We start from the raw sequence: 18,767 nt of genomic DNA, 5'->3' as shown, positions 1-18,767 counted from the left end.
ATTTCCTGATAGAAATCTTAGCGCCTTTGTAACACTTAATGAAAGCACAATGTATAACACCACACAGTTGCGACCCAGTGCAATACAATGCTCGTCATTGCTCATAAAGCTTTCGCAGCTCTATGGTGGGTTATGAAACAGCAAAGTTATGTCCCTGTAAGGATTACAAAATGAATCTGATGGATTAGCTAACAGCAGACAGATGTCCTGAGAATCTCTGCCTAATGTTAGCAGAGAGTATCAGATTCTTTTCTGAATGAGGGATCAATTGCAGAATTTTGGACAAGTGTACAAGATTGTCTACTATTCCGTTAGCTAAAATATGAAACATAGTGGGGCATGCAATGAAGAAGAGTGAGCTACTCTTGTTACAAAGTCTTCTAATAGTTCATTTTTTAAACTACTGTCACCCAGTTGGCAATTAGTTTGATGTGGTAGGAAACAAACACAGGTTATATTAATTTTCTGAATGTCAGAAGGGAGGGTCGGATGGCTGATGAACTCTGTTATTGCCTTACCCTGAGGATGTGGCTGGGCACTGCTTTCGTGAGTTGTTGCAGTCCCTGTGTTTGTGCTGTCAGTTAATTTAGCTAAGAAATTCCGGCATACTGCCCTAGAGCTGTGAAGAAACAACAGTGTCCGTTCCAGTGTGAGTAATGTCAGGTAAGGAGGGAAATTTGGATTTAATGATGTTGACTTACACGTGATTTCGCATTTGCTACAAGAAGGTACTTCGGCCCTGTGGTATCAGTAGCATCGAAGAGTAGTCTGGTTGTTAGCTTCTTATGGAAGTTTGCTCCCACTGCTGGCTGGGTCGAAGGAACCAGGAGTCTAACAGTGAATCTGCTTTACATTTGCATGTGTTCTCCTTTAGTGTTTCTGAAGGAGAAAGAGTTAGCACTCAGCAAGAATAATCTTTGGTTCGATTTCTTGTACACATGGAGACAAAGTGTACTGAGTATGACAGTGGATTCCTGGTATAGGTGACAAAAATGCGGAATATGTCAACATTGGTCAGCTTCAGTGAATCTCAGCCCTTCTGACAAAGGCTATGGTTAACTGCTTTCATAGTCTACAGCTACCTGACTGAATTTTGTTACCTGCACTCTGTTTTTCAAAAATTTTCTTACCAGCACCTGTAGACATCTGCAAATTTTACCAAAGTGTGAACTGTCCAGAATAACAAAGGTATCTGACAAATTGTCTATTACTTTGGTCTCTTGAAAGAACTTTGCATTTAGATTTTAAGCACCAGTTATCTCCCAAGATTTTGCTTTTGAAAATCACTATTCAGGCTTATGCCCAGGCACAAGTATCTTAATATGGGATGTAGGATGTGCTCATAATAATCTCAAATTGTAATAGTTCTCCACACTGCCACTGTGAAGGAAGAGAGAAGTGTTGTCAAAGAATTAATAGAAAAATAATTGTCAAGTTAAGACTACTGCACCAGTGAAAAGATCCTTTAAACCTTCAGGGTGTATCCATTGCGACACACACCCAAAGCAAGATTATGGTTTAGTCCTGAAAAAGTAGTTGCCTTTGGATTGATTTGTACAGGAGAATAGTAGAAACAACTAAGTGCCTTCCTGGATGTGAACCCCTCTGAATCCCGATGGGTGGGTGTTTGTGGAAGGATTGTGACCTAGGGTGGAATGTAATGTGAGAGTGGAAGGTTTGGTTGCTGCCACGTCTGTTGACTTTCTACCACTGCTGAGATTTTTCAGGCTGAGCACTGTGTGGTCCACTGAAGCTCTGCCCAGCAGTATCTGTGGCTGGCCAACCCCTTTGTATTAAATTCTGATTCCTAGTTCTAGATTCTCCCATAAAAGGAAATATCCTTTCTACATTCATCCTATCAAGGTCTCTGAAGATTTTCTAAGTCTTGCCTCTTGATCCTTCCTCCCCAGCGTTTACGAGACGAGCCTGTCAAAGCTTTGTTCATATGACAGCCTGGTCATTCTAGATATTAGCATGGAAAACCTTCTCGGAACTACGTCTGGTACACTTACAACCTCCCTCAAATAAGACCGATACTGTACACAGTTCTCCAGATGTGGTCTTAACAATTTCTCATTTAACTAGTGTAAAATCTTTTATTCTTAAATTCTGTTGGCATTCCTAATTATTTACTGTACTTCCATAGTGGTCTTGTGCAATCATGCACTGGAACATCCAGATCCCTCTGCACTTTAGAGCTTTGAAGTCTCTTACCACTTGGATAATATGTTCCTTTTTTATTATTCCTCCCTAAATGGACAATTTCACATTTTCCCATATTATACTTCGTTTGCTAGATCTTTGCACAATCACTTAACCTGTTCATATCTCTTTGTATCTTCGCTATGTTGTCTTCATAGATTTTGGCTTTGCCCATCTTTGTATTGTCAGGAAATTCAGTAACCATGACTTTGATTTGTTTGCCCAAATTAATGATGTAAATTAGAAAATGTTGAAACCCCAGCACTGATCCCAGTGGCACACCATTCATTACATCTTGCCAACCAGAAAATGCAGCCATGTGACATTAATGTCTGAGGAACATTTGCTGGAAAAAATTGTTTAAAAAATCGTTGTATAGTGATCAAAATATTCAAATTTTTTTGAGTGTTACGTATTTTAAAGGTAAGTGTAAAGGCATTGCATTCCAGATTCAATTTGATTGGTCAAACGACTTGGCTTTAAGCAAAACACACTTTTTACACTATGGTTAAAATAAAGACAAAATAAAGCTAAAAGAAAAATTGGCTCAACTATAACTCTACAAAAATGCATAACAAAATAATGCATATTTATTATTTACTACCAATCAACTGATCTAATATAGTAACATCCCAACTTGGCAAAGGCAAATTCAGTAAAATAGATTGTCTCACATGCAATACTAGTAGCAGGAAGAGAACCCTAGTTTTTAGCTGTAACAGAGAGGGGAATGTCAGAGCTTCCACATCCAGCTTCAAGACCTCAGCAACTAAAAGCTAAAATTAAAAATCTTGATTCTGTGGGAGCTTGACCTTACCTATTCAGGCTGCTTCTATTCCAGCTTTTTAAAAAAAAACCCAAGGCGTCACAAGCTGTTTACTTCATTGAGTATGAGCATACAGCTCTATACCCCGACATTTCTTCATTTTAATAAAAGACAAAATACACCTGTTGAAGCCATAGTATTATCTCAGTAGTTTTAAGAAGTGCCAGTTGTTTGAAAATATTAAAACATAATTTAAAGAAAAGACTAGCCTTTCATCGAACTGATGACTGACCTGAAATTGGCCATGTCTTTGCCAGCATCATGTCACTGCTAGAAGGCCTCCCTATTTATCCTAATGCATGGTCCTCCTACAGGATAAAGCAGCTGTTTTTATTGCAGTCTATGGATGACTTCAGGAACAACTGATACATTTCCTTAGCCCAGTGATCACATTTCAGAGATATTTAGCTTTAAAGCAGTTTGAACATTCTGAGCTTGTGAAATGCTAGCCATTTCCTTGCACGCAGGCAATCTGGTAGCAGAGGAATGTGTGTGTTTTAAACAGAATCAGCAATCAGCCGGACCAGAAACATGCTGAGAACTTGTCAATTAGCCTTAACCATCTTTTGGCAACGATTGTGCTGGAAACACAAACACCAGAGGAAGTCATTTCAGTAGCCCCTTAAACCCATTCCATTACTCAGTCAGATAAATACTGATGTGTATCTTGACTCTATCTACAAATCTTTTGGCTTTGTAACTAGTTGGTTTAGTATCTTCTTTGGGAAGTATATGGCAAGTGACAGGGGTCGTTGACACTTGGTGCATCATTGTGTCACTTGTCTTGTTTCATTAGCTCTCAGATAATTGTTGTGGATCTGTCTTGTTCTGTAAAGAAGTCCCAAAGTTCATTTTTATCTGGTATACCTATTCAGATTCAATTGTTGTGGAGTTGAAGGTGCACTTTGAAGCTCTGATGGCCTTGAACTTGCAAACCTGATGTTGTCATAAGCAGAATGTGGGGCTTCACTGCTGGGACAGGGAAATCATGAGTAATCTGCTGCATTGATGCTCAAAGCAGGCAAAGCTGATCTCCAAGGTACAGTTTAGATTGGATAAAGGATTGTGTTTTTCAGTTTCTCCAAATATGTCCAACAGGGGAAAGAAAATCCCATGATGAAAGATAACCGACCAGAAAATCTCCGGCAGAATTCTGGGATCATTGTGAGAAGTCTCGAGGTGATAAGTTTTACTGGTAGTTATTTAAATGAACTTGTTATTTTCAGAATACAGCCCCATTCACATTAACCTGAGTGCTGAGAGCGCAAGACTATTGAACTGAGTGTGTAAAAGAAAACAAGCTAGTGAAGGGAAACAAAAAGATTGTGAATCTATCCAATGCTACGCTTGGAGCTCCTTTCTTGTTACTATTGGCCAAGGATTGAACTTGTTCACAGCAAAAGCTTCAAAAATACCTTTGTTCAAAGTTTACTAATTGTAAGCATGATATCAGCCATGCACATCAGTGTGTGAATGATTAAATAATGTTTGCTTTGGGTTCGGCGGTTCTAGTCTTGAGCTGCTAAAATGGATGTTTGCTCTTATTTTGTTCCATGCTGTTTAGAATTTACTCTTCCCTGCATTGAATGCTTCTCAGGTTTCAAGTCTTTGTTCTTTTTTTTGATGAAGCGCTGTACCTTTCTTCAAATTAAATTCAGCTGTGTCTTGATCCTCATAGAGAAGCATCGGGAACTAGCCAAGAAAGCCCTGAAGAAGAAAGGAATAGGAGGAGGACCAATCTTGCATCAGCCTAAATCGGGCACAAAAAGGTTAGTAATTCTGCTGTGTTCCTGCACTGCCTTTATCCTTGTGCCCTCACAGGAGTTTGTATTCTGGGATTTAACATTCCTCCTATTTAAAGTCTCCTCCTTCCTAAAAAGCAGTGCTGTTATGCACTGCAACTTGGATCAATGTCCAGCATCTTGGCTTTTCGTTTATTGGACCTGTGTTCAAATATAACAAAGTCTAATAAGTATGATGCACCTCACTTTGATCATTGTGCCAGCCTGCGTAAATAAATGTGGAGTGTCATTCTGCCAGCTTTGCATTGTTATTGGAGATTCTTAAAGTATATCAAATTTAGAATTATGACATTTTCACAGTTCCTTTCCAAATCGTGTAGAATTAATGTGTAGAAATAGGCCATTGAGCCCCATAAGCATAAAGGGATAGGAAAAGGCCATCAAGCTTGATCTGCCATTGCATAAGCTCAAGACTCTTCTGAGACCTGACTTCACATCTCTGTTTTTACCCCGTAACCTTTGCAAGCTTTAGATCAGAATAACCCTGTTCGTAAGAGATTTAAAATTAGTGAATAACTACCGTTTGTGGAAAAGTCCAGCCTTCCACAGAAAAGTATTTTCAGATTTCAGTCCTGAAGGTATCGTTCCAATTTTTATTGGTATTAGCGTGTGTATTAACAACTGAAATTAGTGCAGAAAGGGTCAGAATTAGCTGCACTGCCTTATGTGTTTAAGTATGTAAGTGTCAACAATATTTGCTGATCCACAATTCTATTGTTTTTTCCTTCCCGTCCTGAATGTAGAGGTCTCTGTGGACAGCTGAATTTGCTAGTGATCTTTGAGAGTTAAAGAATTGCTGGAATAGCCAGGTTTCTGTAGTTTTTGGATTGGCTCAAAAACCCTGCCCTTATGGTGAAGAGTTTCTCTCCTGGCAATTTTTATTAAAAAAAACTAGTTTATGTGAAATATCGCAGATAAGTCAGCAGAGATCAAGAATTAAAGTTGAAGTGACTTATTTTCTTAGCATTCAGGTGGCCACCTCTAATTCTGGGTACCATGTGTAATAATATGCTTTTAAAAATCACAGTCCTTGCAATTTGTTTCTGGGAAATGATTGCAGCATGTCCAGAGTTAAAATGGTAGTCTGTGCATTTTGTCGACAAATCTAAAGTCTGTAAGTGTTGCACAAAATACATTCATGACTTCTCAATAAGCATTGCCTTTAGTTTTCTTTTTGTTGTTGATTTAATCAATAATGTATTGGCTAAAATTTCTTACCTGCGTGTACCGCACCCTCTCCCAAAAAACAACTTGGTGGTCAAGAGTGGGTATCATTTGAGCAGGACGGTGGCTCAGTGGTTGGCACGGCTGTCTCACAGTGCCAGGGAACTAGGTTTGATTCCAGCTTCTGGGTGATTGTCTGTGTGGAGTTTGCGCATTCTCCCTGTGTCTGCGTGAGTTTCCTCCAGCGCACCGGTTTCTTCCCAAAGTCCAAAAATGTGCAGGTGGGTTGGATTTCCCATACTAAATTGCGCAGAGTGTCTGGGGGGATATGTAGGTTAGGAAGTGCAGGGTTACAGGGATAGGGTGGGAGGCTGGGGGGGGGAGGGTCTGGTGTCTGGGTCTGGGTGGGATGCTGTTCAGAGGGTTGGTGTGGACTTGATGGAACTAATGGCCTGCTTTCACCCAGTAGGGATTCTGAGTTTTTTTTTAAGTTGCAAGGTTGATGTATTAAGGGAAATATTTTATACAACAAAGTAAGCTTGTCTAATTGACAATGAGCTTCAAGATAGCAAAGTGTATGCTACTCCTGGGCTGCATTTTCAGTAGAATTGCGTGCTCATTTGGAGTGGCTTTTTCATGAACAGAGAAACTCTCATTGTCAAGCAGTAACTTTGGGTTATCAGTTTGTCGTATCGACATGAAACAATGCCATGTTGCACTGAGATTACAGCTATAGTGTAAATGTGGCCTGATCTGTGATCAGTGTGCCTTTTTCTTTAGTTTTGTAGACCCTGTAAATGAATGCAAGATTTAAGGTGTTTAACACAGCAAAACATCTCATGATGCCCTTAAATGTTAGAGTACAGACAGTGGTTGTGTAGCTGTTACACAAAGAGTGACCGGATTCGAAACGTTAACTCTGTTTTCTTTCCACAGATGCTGCCTGACTTGTTGGGTCTCAGTTTTAGTTTAGTTTATCATGTTTCGGCCACTAATCATGTAACTGATGCTGTCGCTGTAGTGTATAGTTTGCTTGGCAACACTGGTTAACGTGACTTGCTCACAAACTTTGCAAAAAAAATTTCTCAGCTCACCAGCTTATTTAAATTGAAGTTGATCTTAATGAAGATGGACTGACAAATTCACAGAAGTCTATGGTGCAGAAAGAGGCCATTTGGCCCATCATGCTTGCACCGACTGTTTAAATGAGCATCATTAACTCATGCCAGTCTCCTTTTTACACATACCCTTGGATACTATGTTTATTCAAATAATTGTCCAATACCCATTTTAATGACTTAATTAAATCTGCCTTCACTATGCCACACTCTAGAGTCATAGATTCATACAGCACAGAAACAGACCCTTTGGTCCAACTTGTCCATGCTGACCAAGTTTCCCAAGCTAAACTAGTCTCATTTGCCAGCATTTGGGCTATATCCTTCTAAACCTTTCCTATTCCCATACCTGTCCAAATGTCTTTTAAATGGTCTAACTATACCTGCATTTACCACTTCGTCCAGTAGTTCATTCCCTAAATGAACACCATCTGTGTGGAAGAGTTGCCCCATAAGTCCCTTTTAAATCTTTCACCTCTCAGCTTAAAATTTTGCCATCTAGTTTTGATCTCCCCTACCCTATGGAAAAGACCTTGGCTGTTCACCTTATCTCGTGACTTTATAAATCTCCAGAAGATCGCCCCTTAACCCCCTACATTTCAGGGAAAGAAGTCCCAGTTTATCCAGCAGTTCTTCCTCCCTTCACCCTTGCTTCTTTTGCAGTTCACTTTAAATCTGTGCCATTCTGTTTTTGTTCCTTATACTAGCTGGAGTCGTTTCTCCCTAAGTGCTCTATCTAGTCTGTTCATGATTTTGGAAAGTATCTACACTATTTTTCTTTTCAAGGAGAACAGTCCCAACTTTACCCTGTTCTCATAACCGAAGTTGCTCATCCCCTGTAACCATGTTTATAAGTTACACTCTCTCCAATATGTTCACATTCTTCCCATAAACTGTTACACTGTACTCCATCTGAGGTCTATTGGGTGATTTGTACAAGTTCAACACCAGCAGATTTTCTGCTCTACATCCATATTGGAAACAGATTGATTAAATTTCAGCTTTGTTTTTGAAGTTACGTTTCAATCTTGTAAAGCACCTAACAGTTTTATAGCAGTGAGGCAGGCTATCCGGGAATAATGATGCTTGCGGGAATGGATGTATTATACAGGACTTCTAATATATGAATAAATCGGTAACCAGTGGCCCTTTTTTTTTCCTAAATGTGCTTCAATGTTGCTGTAGTTTTTAAACAGTAGCACCTCTGAAAGGGTTATCAACCTATTTGGTAGGTTTGGTTAAAAAGCGCATTAATGCCAAATCTTTAGGAAAAAATAAAATTGGAAGATCTATCGATCATCCCAGTTTGGGGAGTGAGCATGCAAAATTAGCTTGAAAAGACAGCAGTGACAAGGGTGGAAAATATCTGTGCAACTGTCGCCCAGTAGAAGACACAGAAAACAGGAGCAAAAGTAGGTAATCTGTCATTCATTATGGTCATAGCTGATCATCTAACTCAATAGCCTGTTCCTGCTTTTTGGCCACATACTTTGATCCTCTTAGCATCTAGTAATTCATCCAACTTTTTCTTGAAATCAGACAATGTTGTGACCTTGACTGCTTTTTTGATAGCAAATTCCACAGGCTCGCCATTCTCTGGGTGTAAAAATTTCTCATCTCCCCTAAATAGTTTACGCTGTGTTGTTTGACTGCAACCCTTGGTCTGGACTCCCTTGCCATTGGGAACATTCTTGCATTGGCTTTAGGATAACTTTAGGAGATGAGTGAAGGGGAAAGGACAATAACGGAAAATCAAAATATTCTTCCTCGTGAGCTGTTCTGTGAAAAAAGAAATTTGCAAATAGCATAGAACTGAGCAAGTGCTATTTGTGCAGTGTTAACAGTTGCTTTTAAAGGAAATTTGCATGAAAATCTTGGTGCCAGTAAGCTGAGCAAAAGTTACTAAGCAGAGGGATTTTTTTAACTCACATGTTTGACGAAGGGTCCCAACCCGAAACATCAGCTTTCCTGCTGCTGTCATGCTGCCTGGCCTGCTGTGCTCCTCCAGCTCCGCACTGTGTTATCTCTGACTCTGCATCAGCAGTTTTTACTGTCTGAGTTTTTTTAACTGATGTCTTAAACAGAGCATGTGGATAATTAATTTCCATCCATGGCTGTAATGTGTAAGATGGAATTGGCTTGAAATAGCAAGTTACCCTTTATTACTTAGCTGGGTCAGAAAAAGTTACAAACAGCCATTTTTAAGAGCTGTCTGTAAGGATTTAGACTTGATTCTGAGGTTGTTACAAGATGAGATTGTTAAGATAATTCCTGATGTTTGCAAACTAGCTACAGTTGGTCTGGATGTCACACTTTTCTGTTCCATCATGATGCATTGGTAGCACTATCAGAGAAATATAATTCACCGTAACACAAGAATAACTGTGTTTAAAGGACTCCTTCACCCTTCTCCATCCCTTCAAGTTGTATTAAGTATAATTTGTATGTAGCTATTTTAATCAACTAGTTCAGAAATGTAAAGACGAACTTCAGGAGCAGGTGATACCTGAACCAAGGCCTCTTTGTTCAGAGATAGGAACACTACCACTGTGCCACAAGACTGTTTGTAAAGTGAGTGAAAATGAGGCTAGGAGGTACTTTCATACTACCCATTAACATTTCTTCTCCAAAGAGCATGCCCCCGATATTGTGTTATTTAATAGACATGTGTTGGTTGTATTGGACCCCTCCAAGTAACATAGGAATCAGATTGCGAATAAACTCAGAATTGGTTCCGTGCAATTACTTTACAGGAATTGGCAGTTTACACCTAGCGACAGATTTATATCCTTCCATATCTGCAGTTATTGGCTCCAAATAGATGGGGCAGCGACCTTGAAGGACTCCAGCCTCAACAGGACATCATCATTCGGGCATCCTCCTGTACTATTAAATGAAATGGTTTTAAACAACCAAACATCAAGAGATTTTTAGACATGTTCCAAGTGCTAATCTTTCATGTCACCTGATGACTTTTGCATTGTTCATTGTTATAAGTGGTAAGCCGTTGTTTCTTTATTTTTCTCTTATTTTGTCAACCTTTTTCATGATAATTAATTTCTCGTTAGGATTAATATTATTTTGCAAGTTGTAACTGATCCAAAATCAGGCATGTTCTTTCCACTATTCTAATGAGCTTTTGCCAATAAGCTGCAGTGCATGTATAAACTTCAGATCAACCAGATTTTAAATTTCACATGATTTTTCAAACTTTACAACCTGAAATTTCCCATCATCTGTTGAATTTGAATGATCAAAATTTTATTGTATTGCTCTCATATAAAGTTAGTGACTAGTTTAAATAGCAATCCTGTCTGTCTCTAACACTGGACAAAATTAGACTGGAAACTAGTAAGGTAATCAAAAGGACTACTCCTAAAATTGTTAACTAAGTTCAAAAAAATCTTGATTTTTGACTCTTAAAAATTGTTCCCAATTCCGGTTTCATCTGGAAAAATTCCAAGGTTTTTTTTTGCATTCAAAGCCGCCATGTTCCAGGCCCTTTGAAAACAGTGGCTGATGGTGACGATTGATGTTATTCTTTGCTGCAGAGGTGTTTCTGCACTACTAAGAGAAATATCAAAGAAAGTCACTGCTGTACCAGCCCGACAATTGACAGATGTTTTCCCTTGTACTGTTAGAACAGAGACAGCTAAACGCCATACCCACCACCTGCAAGCTGAGAAGTGGAAGAGGTACTAGTTGTATTCAATTAATACTTTTGATTTCAGCTTAATTCTGTTTGCCCTTTCTTTCATTATAGATTAGTAAAATTCAATAAAGGTTACTCTGCCCTGAAACAAAATCCGGATGAATCTTTAGTCTCCTTAGAGTCTGACAGGTAAGGATTCGATCCTAACCATCAATTTATCGTCTTTGTACGGATTGAGAATTCAAAACGAAAGGCTATGTCCATATGAGATGAGCCACCCAGCTTGAAACACAAGATGATTGAGAAGTGATTAAATGGTCATTTTAAAATCTGTGTGAATGGAACAAAACTATTGGCCAAAATTATAGCCCACTGAATTCTGGTTCAGAACAAGTAGCTGAATGTTTCAGGAAATATTTACTAATGAATTCTGTACACTTTGACACTTTAGCATTTTCCTCTGACTGAATGCACTGGTTATCTCACAGGGTTGCGTGTCCGCAAGTGTCGGGTGTCCTCCCCAATGTTATTTCTGAAAACTTCTATGACAGTAATCTCAGTAAACTAATTGGCCTGTTAAGTCCAGTACCTCACATCTGGCACTCTTGGGACTATCCTTGAGCTGGATTTTAGATAATTTCCTTCAGGCAATGGGCAGTTTGCATCAATCCAGGTTGGGCGTGGTCAAGGGTCTTTTGGAGCGTAGGGTACAGCAGCAAAGCCAATAACTAGCTTGGAACTACACCACATCAATGCAGTGGTTAGCCACATCCAGGTAAATTAGTTATAAAGATTTTGTTCAATTAAAATTGCATGGAAGATGATAAAAACGCCTGTTTCTGGGTAATCGGGTTTTGGGTATCAAATATAAGGTACTCTGCCTGTAAGAGCGTAATATTACCTTCTCGGGTGAAATTCGGGATGGGCATCAAATCTCAGAATGAAATTAATTTAAAATAAGTGTCTTGCTTTGCCCTGTGTACCCCTAGTTTCAGCCTAATCCTAGTCTCAAACTGGACCTTTGGCATCTTTCACATTCTCCTCTGATCCTAGGATTATTCCAAACTTCTTGCCTGAGATCAGATAATCCTATATGGATGAAAGGAACATGACCTGTATTGCTGAAGTATGCTCCATTTGCCATTCGGATTATTGTGAACTAGGATGTAAATTTGGTTCTGATGCTGATTATAAAAATCGCTGATGCAGTTTTTAAAAGTTTCATAAAACTTTGCATAATATCTGTAAAGTCTTTGACTTTAGCATTGTATTACTGGGCTTTGAAAATTCACTTAAGATTTAATTTTGAAAGCTTTGTTGAAATAATCAAAGCTTGATGCAGGACATTATTGATGGAGAACCGTTATTTATTTCATTGCTGCTAAACCCTGCTTTGTAGAACTGCTTTAGGCTGTTGGGTACTAGAGCACTGTTGAAAATTTCCTTCACAGCTTTTATTGAAGCTTTGACAGATGTATTAATTCCAGTGAAGTAGAACTTCAGCGACATTCCCTGTGCAAGTTCCTGTAGCAGTTTTATTTTTATAGTTTGAAACCCATCAATTTGATATCAAAATTCATACAGAGATGGGAATATTTTTGATATCACTTGTTAAGCCAAAATTATTTATTGAACAGTGCCAGTTAGTATTGTCAGATTTGACTAATTTACCTGTGAGTCACTCGATTTGTCTTTGAGTCAGAAGATATGGAATCAAATTTCACTCCAGCGTTTTAAAAAAAAAGAAAACTGATACGAGGGCAGTGCTGGTTGTGCTGTCTCTTTGGTATGACGTTAAATAAAGGCCCATTTTCCCCCTCTGTTGGACTCAAAACATCCCACAGCACTATCTTGAAGAACAGCCAGGGAATTATCCCCATTATTTTATCTTCCCATCATCATCACAAAAAATAAAGTCTATATATAATCATATTTCTTTTTGTAGGAGCTTATTATGTGTAAATTGGCTGCTACATGTCTCATTGTCAGACAGTGACTGCAGGTTTTTCAATAAGCAAAAGTACTTCTAATCTGTGATTGTGAAAGCCATGTGCAAGTTATTTTATTTAATCTTGCACACTGCAAGCTGGTCTCTTTGTGTTCTTTTCCAGTGATGGTGAATTTGAGTCGAAGTATTATTCCTCGTCAGGCTATTCCTCTGCAGAGGTGAGCTGACCCACATGCTTATTTTACTTCATTAACTGAGTTGATTGTGAGGCGTTGCAGGGAGCTCCCAGATGTATTTACGGGATAACTTGCCACGACTGCTATTCTAGAGTGGCTTTATGGATATTGTGCACAGTGGGCTGTGGGGTGGAGCTGAAAGTCAGTGCTTCTGTTCACGCACATTTTTCCATTTTGGGGTTGCCATGCTAAATTTCCATCAAGAGGCAAACCAATATGAAAGTAAAGAAAAACATCTGAAACAATTGGAAGTTATAGTCTGGATAGAGCAGTACAGGAGCATGTAAATGGCGTTCCTATGAGGAAAATCTGCAAAGCTCAGTCACTCTGGTTGCACTTGCACATGTAGCCGCTCGCACAAGTTTGATGTGTGTGCGTCCTTATCATATCCAATCTGTTGTTTGAGAGGTACATCTATAAAATTGCGATACATTTTAAATACCAAATTAAAAATTTCTCAACTCTGTATTCTATATATCGCTCACCACATAGTTAGTGTCGGATGCAGAAATCTTACAGGTCCCCTTGGTTCCCTGTACTGCAGCAAACCTATTAGTACCTGGCACCTGTGGGACCAGGAGTTGATCAAGTATTCCGAATGATCGAGATAGAAGTAACCACAGTAAGCCCTGACCAAGTGAAGCTTTGAAACATCAAAATTCCTCAAAATATCTATGCAAAACAATCAATGCACCTCCTAACATCAATATAAAAACACACTAATTAATAGAGCCATAATGCGGGGACTGTACACACTGCAGTTATACTTTATTTACAGCATAAATTCTCAGATGTTGTGGTATCTGAGGTATATTGTTTTTACCAGTTGATCAGGTTTTCTGTACTTTGAGGTGCTCTTGCTGCAAATGTGATATTGTGTTTGACCACTTATTTTGTTTTTCTTTGGCCATTCTCTCTTTCAGCAGCAAGTTAATCAGGACCTGAACCGTCAGCTCCTGAAAGATGGCTATCATCTGGACGAAATACCGGATGATGAAGATCTCGACCTCATTCCTCCTAAGCCTGTTACTTCGTCAGCCTGTGCTTGCTGCCAGACAGAAAGCTCTTGTACTGTCCAGTAACTACTGCTACTCCCTCCACCATGTCAAAAGATAATTCCCGTTTAGGCAACTAAATTTTTTAATATATATATTGTGTATATAATATATATATATTTTGGCTGAACTTGTTTAAAAGAGATTATAAACTGAGAAATGACATTAGTACGATAGGATCCTGTTTAAAAATGTTATTAAGGTCATTGCAATTGCTGATCACTTGCATTAAAGTTGGTCTAATCCCGTTCATGTCTGAAATGACCATATAAATGCTATTACTAATTTCTCCACATTACACTACTCATCTTGCCAGTGGCATCATTAGATGATTATTACCTAATACTGGCTTGAAATTCACAGCCAAACTGAATTGACCTTTCCCTTCATTTATTGATGAACCCAAAGGAAGGAAACCTTTTGAAGCAGAGAAATTTGAATGCTCGAGTAGAATGTGACTGGACACAAAGGTTGACAGTGAAATTGCGCACTTTGGTTGTAGTAGGGTGCTTCTAGGTAATTTAAAAATTGTTTGCTCCAATTCTGTGGTCTTACAACAGATGCTGGAAATTGGTACTTTTGCACAGATGCTGACATGTTAATGGGCAGCACCATTTTATTCCGTAGAAAGGAGTAAATTTAGTGGGCGGGCTAGGAATGGAAGGTGGGAAAAACAGTTGTTCTGTTACTAGCCTACATTCCTGTTGGGCAGTCAACACAGCTGAGAGGGCTTGGGTTTTGGGAGGTGCAGCGAATCTCTGAAGAGAAATCTAACTTTCAGACTTATTTTCGGTCATCAGGCAGTAGTGGGGTACTGAAATGCAACTGGGGAAAATGGCTAAAATCTGCCCTGAGTTGCAGTCTTTGTATGTAGATCATATGCATTGGGCATCAGCATCAGATGAAGGCTGTAGCTTAGTCACTTAGTCACCTAAACTACGCTTGATTTGGCATTACGGAAATATGGCCAGTATTGGTTCTTATTTTGATATGAACAAAGATTTCTTAATGATCATGTTAATGTTTAGCTCCAAAATTGTGTAAAAGTAAATTAGAACTATTTGAGTAATTTTGGAGACTCAATTGTTGGGCCCTTTACTTCAAAATATTTTCTGTAAATTAGCTCATTGCCTTCTCACTTCGGCCCATTCAAATAAGTTTCAAGTTTATTTTTGATACATTCACCATTAAAGGTGATTAAAACATGGTAGGTCTTTCTGCAGAGGATGATGGGGTGGCGAAGAGGGCAGAACAGGTGTGAGAGGAAGTGTGAGGACATCATTTGTTATAAGTAATAGTTGGGCTGCTTTTGACAGGGAATTGGGAAGCTGCTTATTAGCCATTCTTGCTAAACTCGTGTGGTGTGAAAGAAATAGCCAGATGGAAGGTAAATTTCATCTGCAAATTTTGGCACTGCACGGCATTATTTGACAGATTGTTTGGCTTCTGTAAGCATTGTTTTTTTTTGCTAGCCATCTACTGTAACTTTGCATCCATGCTGGTCTGGGTGGCTTTTTGACAACAACAGATTACTTGCTGTTAGTAGTAACTTGTTAAATTGAATGTTGAGGGGGTAGAGGCTAATCTTCTAATTACAATCTAATTGATTGGGATTTTATTGGTGTATCTCGTGATTTCACATAAGTGACATGAGGTGTATTAAATTGTAATGGAAAATAAGCTATCTCTGGAGTGGTTTATCCAGCCTGGCTTTTTGATTCTGTTGTAATCCACATTCAAATTCAATGATTTTAAGCACTTTTTTTTTCCAAAATGGGTTTATGCAGTTGAATACTATGTTGATTTAGCCACTAAGTATGAGGCGGCTATGATTTCAAAGAGATCAGCTTTTTCAATCCCACCATCGGAATTACTACAACTGATTAGTTAGGAAAGAGGCTTCTCTGAGGTACTGAGAGTATTTGTGTCTGGTTTGTTCAATTTGAAGACAGCAGCATTTGATGCAGTTTGATTTTAGTCTTCTTACGTCAGTTCTTTATCTGAATGCATTGTGTTTATGTGCACTTTTGCTTAAATGTTGAACTTGAACCAAATGAAATTGACCTGTTTGTAGTGAGATGCACTTGCTACTCCCAACAGGCTGTACAGTGACTGTCCATGTCAGTATCCTGTAGTGGAATATTGCCATTTTCTTAAGCCATTTGCTGTTCTTCTTCATGTCACTCTTGGTTTAAAATATTGATTACGTACTTTTAAATTTCTTTGACGTTACAGCCAGTTTTGAGCTACAAGGAGGTCCAGAAGCTTGTTTAAAGTAATAGTTCAGTCTGTTACAATTTTACTACCTAGGAATCGTCTCTGCTCCAGAGATCCATTGGAACATTTATTATGAGGATTAACAGATTGAGCAGTTATGAAATGTGCATCTTGGTCCTTCTTGTTTTGAGGGTATGTAGCTTAATTTTTTTTTTAATGCTTTGTTTCTTCAGTTCAGTTGTTCGATTTAGTTACATAATGCATGCACCATGTGAAGTCTGGATTTTTAATTTTTTTAAAAATTCTTTCATCCAGCTCCATCAATACTCCTAATTTTCCATTAGAAGTTTGCCTATAAGTTACCAAAGTTACTTGTTACTTTATGCAATATATACCTGGTGTTATTGTGTTTGAGCATCTTAAATTGTGGTTTTTAGCTGCTCGTATGTTTTGCGACTAATTAAAGAGTTAATAGTTAGTAACTGGAGATCACTTAATGTTTAAAGCATAAGGGAAAGTAAGCAAGTCAGCATCACACAGCCTTGATAATGAAATTGTCAGCACCTTGTTTCTTTAGCTTTGAGGTCACTCCGTAAATATTAGTAGAAAGTAGAAATTGTAGGGAGAGGCAGAAAATTCAAAGAGCATTTGACTCAGAAACTCTGAACACTATACAACTTCCCTGCACTTGGGAATACACGTGAGGTGTTGCCGAGGTCTATAAGATTATTTTAAATGTCCATTAGTTCTATTTAATTGTTTTGTCCAGGAGCAGCAAAACATTTTATATAAACAAAGTTAAACTTTAATTCTGTTTGCTGTTTATTTTGGTGGCTGGTATATATTGTAACTTAGTTAATTATAGTTAATAGTTTAAGATCACCGTAGAGAAATATTTGAAGCTAGTGTTGGAAAACTGTGATGTTGGCTAAGGGGATTTAATTAATATTTTACAAACTAAGTTGTATTAACTTGGTGGTATTGAAATACTCAAAGTTTAATAATTTTCTAAATTAATTCATCCACCTCAACTCATCTGTTTAGTGCTGTACTGTAAATCTCCAAGGACAGCCTGCCAAAATCTCTCAATCTTTGTGTTAGTTATCCGAATAAAAACCTGTTATGATTTTGGCAATGTTTTTGAAACATTTGAGATTGCCTTTCTCCAAGTTTGAATATGAACTGCTAGATTTCTGGAACAGCTACTTGGTGCATCTTGGTGTGATCGTAGTTCAATCTTTATTCTGGAGATGGTTGCATTCTCTTGTTTAGGAGCAGTGCAGTGTACTGGTCAATGTATTTTCAAGATGCATCTGTATGTGCAGGTCTCTTACATTTACTGTGGTAAACTAAGCATAGACGTTACTGGAAGAAAGAGTGTGTAGGTTGGCAGGAGTTAGTGTCAACCGTTTGTGCTTAGGCTGCCAAATGGAGCATGCTGTCGACGAATAGGAGTCTGTGACTGGAGCTTTGATTGTCTGTTGATAACTACCATCCATTATTAATGTTGTTATCCAAATGCTCCTAAATAATTCGTGGGTTTTATTGTGCAGAAGCTTAGACATTGAAAAATACTACAAATATACTGGACAAGTCCTCTCCTAAAATACTTGATAGCATCCCAAACATGCATGGATGTTATGAGTATTTCATTCGTAATTCAACTGGGGAGCTGGAACACTTAGCTCATTATACAGTAAGGGGACTTAGTAACGTTTTCTTCCCAGACTAAAACAGAAATGATCTCTAAGCAAAGTGATGCAATTCACCATTCTACCATGGTTGTCATTACTAAGATAAGTTTGAGGAATTTGGCTACCTGAAAAGTTGTATTGCTGTACACCTACATGTTGTTAAATGTAATCTTTCAAAGAATACAGAAAAGGGAAGCTTAAAAAGTTATATGGAAGGAAGTTTAATGTTTTGTACACTTCCTTACCCATAACATTTCTCAGAATATGGACATTGAAGATATAGTTAAGAAAATTGAATGTGACTTGTGTGTTGTGTTATATTTTCTGGAAACTACAATGGATTGTGAAAATGCACTGGGCCACATGGCCATCTGGTTCTGAAGCCGTCTTTTAGTTTTCAATTTACACGGTGTATGCAAAATATAAAGACTAAATATTCTTCCTGTGCAATACATAGAGTTAACTACATTTTATTAAATTGCATTTTTTTTGTATGTTATTGGTATGGCAGATTAAAATAAAGAATGCTTTAAAAGACTTGATCCTGTCCTGTGCTTTTGAGATGCCAAGAGGATGCAGCAAGCCACGTGCGTCAGAAAGGCTAAGGCTTTCATGTGGAGGTCCATGTAATTTGCTATCTGGAATCTTTGGGTTGGGAAATGAACTGCTGTGTTTGGAAAGCATCCTCAGTATTGTTATGAAGGTGTCAAAGGAAGCCTTTTGGTTCATTGAGCCTGTGCCAGCTCTGTGAGCATCTTGCTTAGTATCGTTCTCCTGCTCCCAGCCTTGGCCTTGCACATATTTCTCTTTAATTCATTCATGGGATATTGTCGTCACTGGCCTGGCCAGGCAG

General features: G+C 38.5%; 1 protein-coding gene across 4 annotated transcripts in view; it reads left to right on the top strand.

Annotated features, from left to right (window-relative positions):
• The window catches only part of fam219b (family with sequence similarity 219 member B), a 29,655-nt gene extending 11,235 nt beyond the window's left edge, over nucleotides 1-18,420 (top strand). The window contains exons 3-6 of one of the 4 annotated variants that reach the window (XM_048520690.2): nucleotides 4,707-4,797; nucleotides 10,876-10,953; nucleotides 12,876-12,930; nucleotides 13,875-18,420. In XM_048520690.2, coding sequence (XP_048376647.2) covers nucleotides 4,707-4,797; nucleotides 10,876-10,953; nucleotides 12,876-12,930; nucleotides 13,875-14,030 — 380 coding nt within the window. In that variant the 3' untranslated portion in view covers nucleotides 14,031-18,420. Of the gene's footprint in view, nucleotides 1-4,706; nucleotides 4,798-10,875; nucleotides 10,954-12,875; nucleotides 12,931-13,871 lie in introns of all 4 variants that reach the window. The other 3 variants (XM_048520689.2, XM_048520693.2, XM_048520692.2) reach the window with 3 other exon arrangements.
• The last annotated feature ends 347 nt before the right edge of the window (nucleotides 18,421-18,767 follow it).

The sequence above is a fragment of the Stegostoma tigrinum genome, chromosome 36 (assembly GCF_030684315.1).
Source record: "Stegostoma tigrinum isolate sSteTig4 chromosome 36, sSteTig4.hap1, whole genome shotgun sequence".
In the NCBI taxonomy this organism is placed as follows: domain Eukaryota; kingdom Metazoa; phylum Chordata; class Chondrichthyes; order Orectolobiformes; family Stegostomatidae; genus Stegostoma; species Stegostoma tigrinum.
Note: the sequence above shows the minus strand (reverse complement) of the source record. Positions and strands in the feature narration are given on the sequence as shown.